The 14,407-nt window shown below is 45.4% G+C and overlaps 1 protein-coding gene across 1 annotated transcript in view; it reads right to left on the bottom strand.

The window, feature by feature from the left end:
• Dock2 (dedicator of cytokinesis 2) overlaps positions 1-14,407 on the bottom strand; it is a 414,772-nt gene that overhangs the window by 62,523 nt on the left and 337,842 nt on the right. Inside the window, exon 33 of the mRNA XM_038325610.1 lies at positions 4,440-4,588. Coding sequence (XP_038181538.1) covers positions 4,440-4,588 — 149 coding nt within the window. The remainder of the gene's footprint in view (positions 1-4,439; positions 4,589-14,407) is intronic.

Below are 14,407 nucleotides of genomic sequence, written 5' to 3'. Positions count from 1 at the left end.
AGCTTTCCACAGTCACTTGCTCTGAGCCCAAAGCCATGCGCCTGGGCCAGTTCCTCTCCCAGCTGAGTCCCCATCAAACATTCCTGATAGTTTGCACAAGGGCACCTGCCCCATTAGTCAGTCTGATTGTCCTGTCTCTTTTGATAAGGGAGCAGCAAGGAGAAGCAATTGGGAACTATGCTAACAATGAGGTCTCAATCAGACAGCCACCAGATCTTGTTTAGCACACTGCGTGCCATTAGGTACAGGGATGTTTCTTCTATACACCCATGTGCAGGACCTCTTCCAAGGTGTCAGCTGATGGGAGGTACGGCTCTGAAGGGAAGCAGGATGGCTTTTCCTGTAATGTCATGTGCCTTCAGGTGTCCCCAGGCTTCCTAGACCCATCTTCCTTAAATAGCAGTTGATCATAAATTGTCTTCAGATACTCACTCTGGGCTCTCATCTCCAGGCTGCTCCAGTCCAAAGGATAAAGTGGAATTCTTTTCTCCATCTGCATTCCCCTGCCTGATTTTTGCTCAGGCTAACTACAAAGGGGAAACTTGTCCTTCTGGCAACTGGGAGCTATGGGTATTCCAAAGGGGCATTCAGAGTATCTGCTTATGAAGGTACCATAGCAGCAAACTAGTCCCCTGGCCCTTAAGGAATCACTCTTTCTAGAGCTGGATTTGGAAGAATGACAGGCACAATAGATATGTCTTGCTTGAGTAAACTTGAGAAATCAAACAGGCCCTGTTAGTCATGCAATGAGTCAGCTCCTGGTTGGTGTGCACCAAGAATCTCCAAGAGGATTACAATGCACAGTGGTGCCCCCCACAGCCTTTCACTGGCAATATTTATCCTTGGAGGGTACTGTTAGATGGCTGTTCCATGGAATGCTCTAGAGGAAGAACTGCCCTAGAGACTAGCTTTCATTCCTTCAGCTGGTGTTTACTAGAAAATACTGGTGGGTGGATATTCAATGGGCAGAGCATGGGTTTGGGAATCATGCTGACCTGTGTACTGTAAGCTCTGCCTTGCCATAGTCTATATATGTGCTTTCTGGGGTAGGTAAGCATAAGGAATAGCTTAGCAGCTTGGGACTCCACTTAGTGTGGGCTATGTGCATACACCTAAGATCTCCACTTGCGTGTACCATACACACAAACACACACACACACACCCCTCCTAACAATGTACCTAGCAATCTAGGACTTCTACCTACACTAACGTGCATACACACTCCACACTGAAAAATGCAATGCTTCTCTGTTCCTAACAACGCTTTTGTAGATAGTTTCTTTTCAAATATATTCTCAACTGTACCTTGGTAGGAAGGGAGGGGCTTCATCCAGACTACACTGGTTTGAGCTGTCTGCACGGCACAAACTGTACTACAGGTGATCTTTGAGGGAACGATTCTTATTCACCATTTTACATCTATTCATAATTAGAAATGAGTATGATTAAAATCAGATGTTTTATAAGAAAGGAGGGGCAGAGGAGAAAAATGTAACTCTAATCTGTCCATCAAAATAGAAAAGCATCCAAACTTTAGTAATAGGGCACCTTAGTAATCAGGCCCTCCTTACTCTAGCCCCTATGAGGGGAAGCCCCAAATATGAGTCATGCCATGCCCTGGGACTCTTTCACTGCTGTGACCTGCAGTCACTCTTGACAGTGTATCTAATCTGCATGATTTGCTGTGGAATTGTTTCTCTGATCCCTGGCCATCTCTGTGTGCCCATATTTCAATTCTTGGTTAAAACAGTAAGAACCTGGACACATCCAGTTGAGACACCAGCTACCAGCGAAAGTTCACTTCTCTGATTTCTGTAAGATGGGCATTGGTGTTATCAATCTCAAAGGTAAGAAGAGAGACGACATGAATGAAACAGAGGTGTGCACCATGTCTGCCACACCGCGAACGCTAGTTAGTGTCTGTCCTGGCCATCATTACCATTCTGATTAGGTGAGGTAGAGGGAGAGCCCAGTACTTACAAAGAAATAACAGGCAGGAAACAATAGTCAATGCCTCAATACACAAAACAACGAGCAGAAAAGCAAAGATCTCTTGAAGGACATGGCACTTGGGAAATGTCCTTGAGGGCCAGTCCAAGTTTAGAATGAAGTAGTGAAGCAGCAGGCAGAAGAAATACATAAAGAATATCCCTGCGGGGCAAAGTCATCCAGGGTAGCTATGGAGATGGCTGGAGAGTAGGGTAAGTGGAGACTAGAATGGAGGGAACGGCTGGCAAGCTCCACAGCCAGCCAGAGTAAGGGTGGGGATGAGGGCGTGGAGCTGGAACACCAGCTGGCAGGCATGGCCTCTGATGGACAGGAACCTGTCCATTGAGAGACAATGAGCTAGGGAAAGGTGACAGAAATATGGTTCATCTCTCATTGGCACGGGCAACCACTTCCTAAATATAACCCCAGCAGCACAGACATGGAGAGAAACAATTAATAAATGGGACCTCCTGAAACAGAGACGCTTCTGTAAAGCAAAGGACACGGTCAACAAGACAAAATGACAGCCTACAGAATGGGAAAAGATCTTCACCAACCCCGCATCGAACAGAAGTCTGATCTCCAAAATATACAAAGAACTCAAGAAATTGGACACCAAAAGAACATATAATCCAATAAAAAATGAGGTACAGACAAACAGAGAACTCTCAACAGAGGAATCTAAAATGGCTGAAAGACACTTAAGGAAATGCTCAACATCCATAGTCATCAGAGAAATGTAAATTAAAACAACTCTGAGATTCCATCTTACACTCGTAAAAATGGCCAAGATCAAAAACACAGATGACAATTTATGCCGGAGAGGATGTGGGGTAAAGGGAATATTCCTCCATTTCTGGTGGGAGTGCTAGATGGCACAGGATGTCAGTATGCTGATTTCTCAGAAAATTAGGAAACCATCTACCTCAAGACCCAGCAATACTACTTTGGGGTATACACCCAAAGGATGCTCAATTGTAATACAAGGACATGTGCTCAACTATGTTCATAGCAGCATTATTTGTCATAGTCAGAACCTGGAAACAACCTACATGCCCCTCAACTGAAGAATGGATAAGGAAAATGTGGTACATTTACACAATGGAGAAAAAATTTACACAGCAGAAAAAATTATGACATCTTGAAACTTGTGGGCAAATGGATGGATCTAGAAAACATCATATTGAATGAGGTAACCCAGACCCAGAAAGACAAATATCATATATACAAGTATTATGAGTGGCTTTTAGACATAAAGCAAAGAAAAACCAGCCTACAATTCACAATCCCCAACCTAGACAACAAAGAGGACCCTAAGAGAGACATATGTGGATCTCATCTACTTGGAAAGGAGAAAAAGACAAGATTTCCTGAGTAAATTGGGAGCATGGGGACCATGGAAGAGAGTAGAAGGGGTGGGGGAGGAAGAGAGGAGAACAGAGAAAAATATATAGCTCAATAAAAAGAAATAAAAATAATTTTAAAAAACCTTTCAGATTAAAAAAAAGAAATATGGTTCATCTAAGGACCCCCAGGAAAGGGGGTTTGGAATTTGTCTTTTACAGAAGTCTTTCAAGCAGGATTCTTTGGAGGCAAGACAGGGCTTGAAGCAAGAGGCAGAAATGCTGGGTGAAGGTGCAGCACATAGAGCTTCAACTGGATGAGAGGGTGGGGCTCATGGGGTCATCAAAATGTAAGGGAAGTACTCAGGCTGCCTCGCAGTGGCTTTGGCAGCAACCTGCCTAAACAAGGAAGTGACTGAATGCTTCAGGCGCCTGCTATGGGCACGGACAATTTCTACTCCTGCCCAAACTTCAAGAATTATTTGGCCTTGATAATGCCCTCTTCCCCATTCACTGGAAAATACTTGACTAAGAGTTCTTGCATTTTATGTGGGTTCTGGCTGACATGCTGAAGGAAACCCTGAGGGTCTGATACACACACAGATGCCTCTTGAGTGACAGGCCTCTAACTCCGTTTGCTGTCCACTTTGAAGTACAGGCTGAGTGTGACACTTAGCTAATAGGATTTTTTTTCCTCTAGATAATACAGATTTTCAAAGTCATTCAGGAAAATGAAGTGCCAGACAAGGCTGGAAGCAAGCGTGATATGGCAGGAGCAGTACCTAAGACGTACATTTAGGCAGTCGCTGGGTCCAGAAGTAAGATTCCCACATCTCAAGAATGGGATGGAACAAGAACAGAGCAAAAGAGTGTGTTTTCATCTTGGCCTCAGGCAGAAACTGTGAGGGAACTGACCAAATGTGATCTGCCAGCTCATTCTGGGCACACGAATAATGTTCCTGTCCTACCAAAGACTCCGAATGAAGCACAGGCAGATGGAACGAGGGTATCATTATGGGAAAATGGGCCGAGAGTTAGGGATGCTGGCATGAATTTCCAGCTTTGATTTCTTTCTCTCTCTCTCTCTCTCTTTTTTTTTTTTTTTACCTTTTTGAAAGCCCCAGTCCTTTGATATTCACACAGCATCATATCGAAGAAGATTGGGATGGTGGCTTTCCTGAGCTCGGCCTCAGGGATAAGTGTCATCTCTAATATAGGTCCCACCATGCCTGGGATGAAGCAGATTTTGTTCTGGCCTGCAAAAGAAGAGGGACAGGGGCACATGAGACAGTTCCATGATGGACAGAAAGGTCCTGCTCCTGGAAGCCAGGGAAAGGAAAAAAGGAGGAGGAAAGTCAAAACAGGAGTTAACTCTTCTGTGGCTGTTTACCAGAAGCCAGGCAGCTTTGAACATTATGTATAGACTGGCTTGCCAAGAGAGGAACACGCATCATCCCAAACGAGCCCCCTTTATGAAGGCCAATAGCGTATGAAGGCTGATAGCGAGGGCACGGGTAAGTGCTTCAGTGTTTGGGAAGGCTGAGAGCAACGGCATGTTTAAGTGCATCAGTGTTTGCTAGGGCTTCCACCTGCATCACGCCTCTGCAACACACAGCCCTAACTGGAAGAGAAGCGAGGGCGGTGGGTGTGCAAGCGTGTTTGTAATTAAATCTGTCTGCATCGTAAACCGTGCTTACAAGGTCTGGATAAAACGTTTCTAACAGCAGGCTCTATGAAACGAGAAAAGCACGTCTCTCCTAAGAAGCTGTAGAATAGCTTGGTTGGGGGGATTTAAAGCAGCACTTTCGAGCAGATGGACCTCTGACACCTTCTGCCTCGTTGCAGGGCATGGCCTTTCAGTCTGCAGTTCAGCCACGCTAGCTTGGCTCCAGTGCCACGTGCCTGCCTGGCTTCTGTAGCTCCGAGGCCTTCCTTGAGGATGCTTTCCCTGCCTGCTTCCTGCTCTTCTCCTTCATCCCGTTACCCCTAGGTGGCTCCCATCTTAGCTCCAACACAGGAATACAGGCACCCCCCTGCTTTTCACCCTCCACCCCAGCTAGACTGATACCTACTCTGCCCGCCCCCAACCTTCCACCCAACTGTGAAACGTCCTTATTTATAGACTCATTTGATTGACACCTGCTTCCCGTACTGGACTCCACGAGGGCAGAAACCTGTTCCTGTTCTCATCATCTTGGCAGGCCTGAATGGAGAACAGATTCGAAACCCAGGCAGCGTCTAGCCACTGAGGAAAACGCTTTGCCTGGCTCCTCGGCCACTAGCTATTTGACATGGTCATGTGCCTCCCAAAAGGCTGAGCAAAGCCAGATCTTGAGAAGATATGTGAGATCATGTCTGTGGGCACTTGGCACCGGACCAGGCAGATTCAGCACCCCACGACAGATGAAGCGCCTAAAAGCACCGGTTCCAGAGCCTGGCTGCCCCAAGTTGTAAATAGAATTGGATCAACTAGATGTGCCATGTTGAGCAAGTGTGTCTCACCGCTTTGGGACGCAGTGTCCTTACCTACAGCTTAAGCTAACAATAGTATTCATGTCATAAAGTCATTTTTAAAAATAAATGAGTCATGGGCTGGGGAGATGGCTCAGTGGGTAAAAGGGCTTACTGCCCAAGCATGAGGACCTGAGTTTGAATCCCCAGAACCCATGTAAAAGTCAGACATGTATCCCCATAAGTTTCTGTGTGGGAGCTCACTGACTCCAGACTGATAACTGGAGAACCTGCATACGACTGAACTAGGCCCCCTGAATGCAGGTGACAATGGTAGGGGCTTGAGTAGTATGTGGGGCCACTGGCAGTGGGACCAGGATCTAACCATAATTAAAGCATGAACTGACTTTGTGGAGCTCATTCTCTGTGGAGAGATACCTTGCTCAGGCTAGGCATGGTGGGGCGGGGCTTGGTCCTGCCTCAATAAAGACAAACTTTGTTGACTTCCCAGGAAAGGCCTTACCCTCTCTGTGGTGTGGTTTTGGGGTAGAGGAAGGAGGGGGGAAAGGGGGGAACTGGGAGTGGTATATAAAAAAGTAATAACAATAAATTTGACATGTAGCACCAATGTATATGATCTCAGCAATCCTATGAGGAGATGGGAAGACAAAACAGGAGAATCCCAGAAGCTGGCAGACAAGCCAGTCTGGTATAAGCAATAGAAGCATAACAAGGAGATCCCATCTCAAACATGGTGGAGGTTGGGGACCAACTAAAGTAGTCCTTGGGCCTCCACACGTATGCCATACCATGTATGCGGACTTATATTCATATCCCCCCCCTTACACAAAAGCCATTATTCAGTGAGCTGTCAGGTTAATTCATGTCACATGACATATGTCACAGAGAATTAACTATTGTCACCATGCTGCTTTCTCAGAATGAACCACAGAAAGCAGCCTGTTGAGAAGAGTTCAGTAAGTGCCCCAGAACGTGATGCCATCCCAGAGGTGAAGAAGGAAGATTAGCACCTAGGAACTGCAGAGTCCCCATGGAGTGACGGTAGACAATCCCAGTGGTGGCCCCTTGAAGCTGACACCATGCCTGTGCCATCAGTAGTGGTCCCTCTTTCCCCTTGCACTCTATAGCACAGGTTTCCTCCACTGTGAGGAAGGACACGGGGCAAAGGGCTCCTGAGGATATAGAAACTCAGGCAGCACCGTGTGCAGCCTGGCACGGCTTCTTTCCATTAAAGTGGGAAAAGGAGCTGAGGAGGAAAGGTCATTGAAAATCAATTCTCATTCAGCCTTAACTGTCATGTTGGAGGATTTCCCCCAAATCCAGGGGAAAAAGGCATCGTCCGAAGAAACCTGCAGTTATGGGAAGTAAATGAGGAAGTCAGGCAAAGTTGAATGGCACAGAAATGCTTTTCTGGGTAATCGGCTCTATCACTGAAGGCATTTGGATTAAACTCGAACCTCCATTCCTTACTTTAGGCCAAACAGACAAAAGGAAAATACTCTTACTTCTTCCTCCTGGTTTGTAGTAGTTGCTAACACAGGCTTCTGACTTTGTCCTTCAAGATCTCTTTCAAACAACAGGAGGGTTTTAAAATTCAAAGTCGAGTGCAATATTAGGCAGAAGGTAAATTGGAGCTGTCAGATAAGCAACGGTAGGGATAGTTGCTTATGCAACGAAGGCCTGTAGAATATGAGAGGGTGCCGGGGCAATAGGGATATCTTTAAAACGCTTTCAAATGAAGGATGGAGACGCTGTAAACTAGGAATATTTTTTGATATTTTTGACCTGTTTTCTCTGTAGTCTGTTGAGGTATTTGGGAGAATGGGGAAAGAAGGGAAGAGAGATGCTGATCTTTAAATACACCGTGATTGCAAAGGCACTTAACTTTGTTCCCCAAAGAAATATTATTCCTTTATACAAAAAAAAAACCCCAGCACATTAGAATTCTTGTCTAAATAGCCAAAGGAGTGCATGGATTTGTATATCTTTATGTACATAGGCACACAAGCTCACAGAGAGAACACATTTCTCTATGTGTTCTATTATTCTATTTCATTGAATAGAAACTCATTTGGAAGAAAAGAATTCTCGTTCAAGAAACACACCTGCTGCTGTATGGGGGAAGAAAGAGAGGGGTTAGTTTGAGACTTTTTTTTATATAATAGATGCTAGATTCTACTGGGAAGAGATAGCAATTAGAAACAGCATTTAAAATGCCAGGGAGCCAGCAGGTTAACTCCAGGTGGGGCAGGGCTGGGTGCTGGGAGGATCCAGTTCCGGGAGTTCAATGGGAGTTCAGGGAAAGTCTATCTGTGTGGATGCAAAGGGGCCCTGTGTGTTCCCGGATCCTGAGTTGCTCACCAACTCAATGGCACTTGCCCATCATTCCTTCAGGGAAGACTGACAACTGAACACGGAGGATCTGTGGTCACTAGGAGGATGGGCAAGGAAAGGAAGATAGGAAATCATTGGGAATTTTAGAAGGGAGCTGGACAGGTTGCAGATCCCATGAGGCTACTACAGGACAGAAGGAGCAGACTATATGGCTCACTACATGTTGCCACAGACCCTGACATGTACAACAAGGCCAAGCTATGACATCTTGGGTTTCAGAGCCTGGTAGACCTCCTGGGGACTTCCAAATCAAGAAAACATCACTGTGTTCTCAGGGAGAAGAGTGAGGATAGCTGGCTAGTCTTTCAGCTTCAGCCTGGAAAACCATCCTGGCAGCCCTGGGAGGTGCCTGGTCCTACTTCCCTCAGGCCTACGGAGTCTCTGACACTGACTCCCATGGTCAGCTCTCATTCCTTCTACTTCATGGCTTTGTGCCTATCACTCAACCTCCCTGGACCTCTAGAAATACATGGTACATGGTAGAAGGTTACACGGTGAATAGAAACACAGAAACATTGGGGCTTTTCAATGTCTGGGACCTGAGGGAACTCAGCAGCCTTGATGCTAATTAAAGATGGTGGCACAGTGGGTGGGGGTGGGGTGGTCCTTTGGGTTCAGCATTGTATCAGGCTCTAGAAAGAGGAGAACTAAAACAAAATAACATTCCATGTGAAAACCACTGGGCTTTTTCATGGAAACTTACAGACTACTGGGCCTTTTGTTTTATACTTTAATTCACGTCTATTGTAAAGAATTAACGAGGGACAGGATCCAGATGGATCTTCTTTTACTGCTCTGACAGTCACGGTCCTCCACACTGCTCTCGGGCCCATTGAATGCTGCCTGGCCCACCTTCACAGACGGGTACAAGGCATTGCACTCTGCAGGCCATTTGGCTGGAGGCCCCTTCATGCCCTATCCATGCCTTGCACCTGCCTTCCCTCCGCATCCTGTCCTCGGCTTCTCCAGTCTATCCTGCCTCTTCTCCCTTGGGCTTTCACAAATGGCTTCAGCCTCACTCCCCTCTCTGAGTCCAATCCCACAAGTGCTCATGAGAATAAACTCCTAGGCATTTTTTAGGATCCTAAGGCTCATTGTAGATGCTGTAGGCCATTTGTCTTTTGAACGCTTGAGGTATGATTATCCAGGGATAAATGTAGTCTGAGCATACAAAAATCTATCCAAGTATAAAATATTTTAAAGCCTTGAAGATGTTTTATGCTGATCATCTCTTAAAAGTCATACAACTTTGAAATATGAAGTTAAATAAAATAGAGACCATTCCTGGTTCATTAGATTAAGTTTAGGATATTCAGCTTCAACACTACTACTAAAGAAAAATGTATTTCATAGAAATTGTCTTGAATTTTATTTTATTTTTTCATTGCTGGACTTGAACCTGGGGCCTTGTGGATACCAGGCAAGCATTCTACCTCTGAGCTACATCTCCAGCTCTGCATTTTGGATTCTGAATTTGGATCCTTTTTGTCCAGGCTAGTGACGTGCAATCCAGTTCTCGCTCTTGATGTCAGGCAGATACAGAAAGCCGCACTCCAGGGAGCAAAGGTCGCCAACAATCCAGGGTGCTGGGTTATTCAGCTGGGTGAGGGTTGGTGATGTATTTCCCACTTACAATATTTATAGCTTATGCTGAATTTATTGGAATATAACCCCCATCATATCAATCATAAACTACATTTATGTAGTTAAAATTAATTCATTGTTCCTTTTAATTCTCTCTTTCTTTTACCCTTCCTTTGTCTTTTAGGACAGGGTCTCCTATAGCCCATGCTGGCCTATATGGCTGAAGATTAAATCAAACTCCTGATCGTCCTGTCTGCAGCTCCCAAGTGCTGGCATTATAGGCAGTGCCATGTCCAGGCGTCTGTTAGTGTGGGTACTACTGTATTTAAAATAAGACTTGCAGCTCACGTTCTATCCCAACAGGAGAGGTCTATAGAAAGAAGAGCTTTTGACTCCTCCTTGTTGGAGTAGTCCCTGACTCACTCACTCTGCGTGGTCCTCATAGGCTCTCTGCGTGCCTCAAGATCCTACTCTCCAGCTATTTCATCTTTACAGACATTAATCAAAGAATTGCAACCAATATTCGACTTCTCAGTGGTACAACCTAGTCAATGAGGCCAGGCCTGTGTTGTTCGTCTGTATTCAGTTTTAACCTCAGTCACATGACCTTTAGGAGGTGCTTGTACTGGATTCCTGTTTTGTTTTTTTGTTTTTTTTTTTTTTGTTTTTTTTTTTTTGGTTTTTCGAGACAGGGTTTCTCTGCAGCTTTTTTAGAGCCTGTCCTGGAACTAGCTCTTGTAGACCAGGTTGGCCTCGAACTCACAGAGATCCGCCTGCCTCTGCCTCCCGAGTGCTGGGATTAAAGGCGTGCGCCACCACCGCCTGGCTTGGATTCCTGTTATTGATGTGGTAAGTCACAACCCACTGATGACTTCAACCACATTTTCTCATACTCCTGGAGAACAGAAGGGTTTTACTGTACTAAAACACCAAGGAAGAACACACATGACCGAGGTCAGAAGTCCAAGGGAGAGTATATTTTCTTCCCCTGTCAGGTTTAGAGTCTCCTTCTATCCCTTGGTTTATGACCCCTCACCTTAACCCTTATTGGGCCTTCCTCAGACTTCTCTGGTTTTTATTTTTCTGCCTCTCTCTTCATACACAAGGACCTTGTAATTGTATAAGCCCATCTGAATAACTCAAGATACCCTCACCACTAGAGTCCTTACTTTGATCATAATACTTGCATCCTTTGCCATTTAAAGTACCATGGTCCACCACAGTGCTCAGTGTTTGCTATTAAGTGTATAGATGTGTGGATGGATGTTTTCTCTAACCCCACTCCGTATTTCTTCTGGGCAGCCTGCTATCCCGCTCCAAGCAGCCTGTTTTCTTAGGTCGCTTTCCTGGAACTCTTGCCTTATGGCGTCTTTACTTCACCCTGAGGTGGGCCACTTACTCTCTGTCTTGCTTTAGGAGACAATTGCCCCATGGTCTCTGTAACTCTATTGTTTAACCTTAAACAGCAATATTCTAAATGTCCCACCTAAACAGTAGGTTCTTCCTTATAGGGTATGAGTCATGCCTTATTTCCCTCAACCCTCCTATCAGTCCACTTGGTTATGAAGGAAGTGTATAAAAAGAAACACCTCAGTTGTCCTCCCGGGCTTGCCCACACATGTGCTCAAGAAGTCACTGTCTTTTTTTTCCCATGATGATGGTTAACACATCAGCCTGACATTAAACCAAGGGAAAGTTGGAAGGTTAGATGCAAAGTCATTTCAGCAAAATGGGCATTATCCCATGCCCAGCAGAAATCCAGTGTTAGAAATCTATACCATTGGCATTGGTCCAAAATTCTAAAACACAAAAGGCACAAACCCTTAAATGGCTGGGCTTCTAACAATAAGTAGTCTTCCTCACCAAAAACTCTCATCACATGCCTCCTTCCCCAAGTCAACACACATGCAAGCATGAACACACCCATGCCTATACGCTTCCCAGAAGAATGACTGTTAAATAACCTTCAAGTCTGAGATGAGCCTTGTAATTAGTTCTCTGTAAACACATGGCTGCTACAGACTTTCCTAACAAGAAGAAGATACTGATGCTGTGTCTCTTGATTGCTGCTGACATTAAAGCACAATTTCAAATACTAACATGCGCTATGATTTACTCATTATCAGTATTCTCTGGAAAACAGTTGGCTATTTTGTGTCATTTGAAAATGTAAACTCTTTGGGAAAATTATCCATGAGAACATGAGGCTTGGGGTACAAAGACAAATTCTTCTAACGACAGCTCAAGGAACCATTGGTTGCTGACCTAGGGTGTGTCCTTCCGCTTCAGCTGACCTGCCAGAGCTACATGACCTATGAGATCAGAGAGCCAAATGAGCTGATTTATTCGTTAGAGGTATCATGAAAATCTGGCTACCAAGGCTAACCCCAAAGTTCTCATTTTCTTCCTTAACAAAATCTCAGAAGACAGTCAGTTCAGAGCTGAGAATCTGAGAAGACAGAAAGAACGGAGTGTCAGCTATATCCTCAGCATGTGACATGTGACTGTGTCCTCAAGGCATCAACACGATTGTGGTCTCTCCAGCCATCACGTCATTCTCCAGAAAGAAAGAGAGAGAGAGAGAGAGAGAGAGAGAGAGAGAGAGAGAGAGAGAGAGAGAGAGAGAGAGAGAGAGAGAGAGAAGAGCAAAATAATGATGTGCTGTGCTCTTTGAGTCATTTCTCTCTCCCCTCTTCCCATTTCCTCTGCCCCCATTTCTCTCTTTGAAGAAATACTTTGTTAACTACACACAAACATGTTTCTGCTGGGGTTTTTTTTCTTTGTGGGACAGATCCGGGTCACACGACCACCATCTACTCCGAGATATTGTTAGCTGAACAAATTTCAATCCTAAAAACAGAAACAAAACCATTATCAGCTAGGAAAAGAAGAAGAGCTACTGCATGAGCCCTCAGCAAAAGCTACTACTGAGAGCTCAGCTATTCAATGAGCTGCTCTTTCAAGCCCCTCATTAGCTGTGTAGTGGTCTCACCACATAGGTCCCTAATGAACTCAGAGCTTGGCCCTGGTGAGGATTATCAAGCTAATCTCATTAGTGCCACTAACCCCAGAATCCCATGGAGCAACAGGGGAGGATGTCAACGAGGCAGCCACTCATCCTCCCTGCCTAGGATTTCTGTTCTTATTCCGGAAAGAGACAAGGAAGAAGAAGGTAGCTGTGCCACCAGTGAATGGAGGCCTGGGGTGTGTGTGTGGGTGTGCTCGCACACCTACCCACACACACCAGGAAGACCCCTTCAGAATGATGTGCTTTCTTCTTCCTCAGAAGTCTGGCCAAGAGGTGAAGGGTGGCTCTTTGGGCACAGTTTCCTTTGATTTCTGTTTCCTGCAGTGGCCATCATTTGTCTGAACAAGGGGCCCTTTAGGGAAGAGCAGCCCAGTGCTGCAGTGCTGCTCTCCAGATCAGATCTTTAGCTGGGTGGTGTGGGAATACAGCATTTAGATGACAATGCCAGAGGCTACCTCTAGTCCCCTTGGACACATAGAGTGGCCTGGGCTCTCTGTTCTCATAATCGCTCTTCAGAAACTCCTTGCCACCCTAGCAAATACCATCAACGAGGGCAGTGGCAATCAATGGCACTTTCCCTGCGACCTCCAGATAGGCCTTTTAATTGTGCTAATTCATTCTTCAGGCATTTTGAGTAGCAAAGAAATCTGGGATGTGTCTAGCAAGCCCTCCTGCCAGCATGCTTGTTTGGTTCCTTACCTCTAATCCACTACGTGGATATCTCTGAGCCTCAGTTTCCTTACTGGCAAAACCAAGGGTCAGATCATATAAGCCCCTTGCCCAGCTGTCCTCGGGGGTTTGCACTGGGAGTCTGAAAGCCATTTATAACAGGACTTGCATCCCCTGCTCACTTTAATTACAATATTTCTGCTTCCTATCCCATTTACTTATCGAGCATGGAGTCTTCTTTTTATTGGCCCTCAGCTAAAAATAAATGTTTGAAAAATGCTGGACAATATGATCTCTAAAGGGCCCTTCCAGCTCTGGTGTTCTGTGATTCTAAGCAGGTGGAATATTTGGTAACAGCTTTTCATTCATCAGCATAATTGAAAGTACAAGACTCCCTGCCAAAACATAATCTATATCTAAATAAAATCTTCTGGGTGGAGAACGGTGCAGTGAAGGGTGTTCAGAGGAGAAGCAGGCTGTGTGGAGCCTCTCGTAACCAACAAAGCGGAGCTCCTTGTTCTATGCTTCTGACAGGGCCTGGGGTGGGGAGCTGGGAGCAGAGGCCCACAGCAGCTTCAGCTAGTCTCTGTTGGTAGAAATACAGTATGCAAAGCGGGAAGCCATTCTCTCGCTGGGAGCGTGCAATATTTTGAAAACATTCAATTAGTCATCATTGATATTCACACACTGGGAAATGCCTTGAAAGAACCAGGTTTCTGGCTTCTTTTGAAAAAAAAATAGGAAGATGTGGTAGTGATCAGCTTGCATTCTAGCCAGATAGCAAGCGGCCGGAGAGCTGCAGCCACTGGTGGCTGCTTTCTGCTGAAGCCGGTTAGCAATACTTTGCTCTGGGCCCTTGCTTCCCCTCACACATGTCTGCACTTACATTGCCTTCTGTTTTCTTTCTTTCTTTCTTTTCTATTGCAAA

The sequence above is a fragment of the Arvicola amphibius genome, chromosome 4, assembly GCF_903992535.2.
Source record: "Arvicola amphibius chromosome 4, mArvAmp1.2, whole genome shotgun sequence".
Taxonomy (NCBI): domain Eukaryota; kingdom Metazoa; phylum Chordata; class Mammalia; order Rodentia; family Cricetidae; genus Arvicola; species Arvicola amphibius.
The sequence above is the reverse complement of the archived record's forward strand: the minus strand, read 5'-3'. Positions and strand labels throughout refer to the sequence as shown.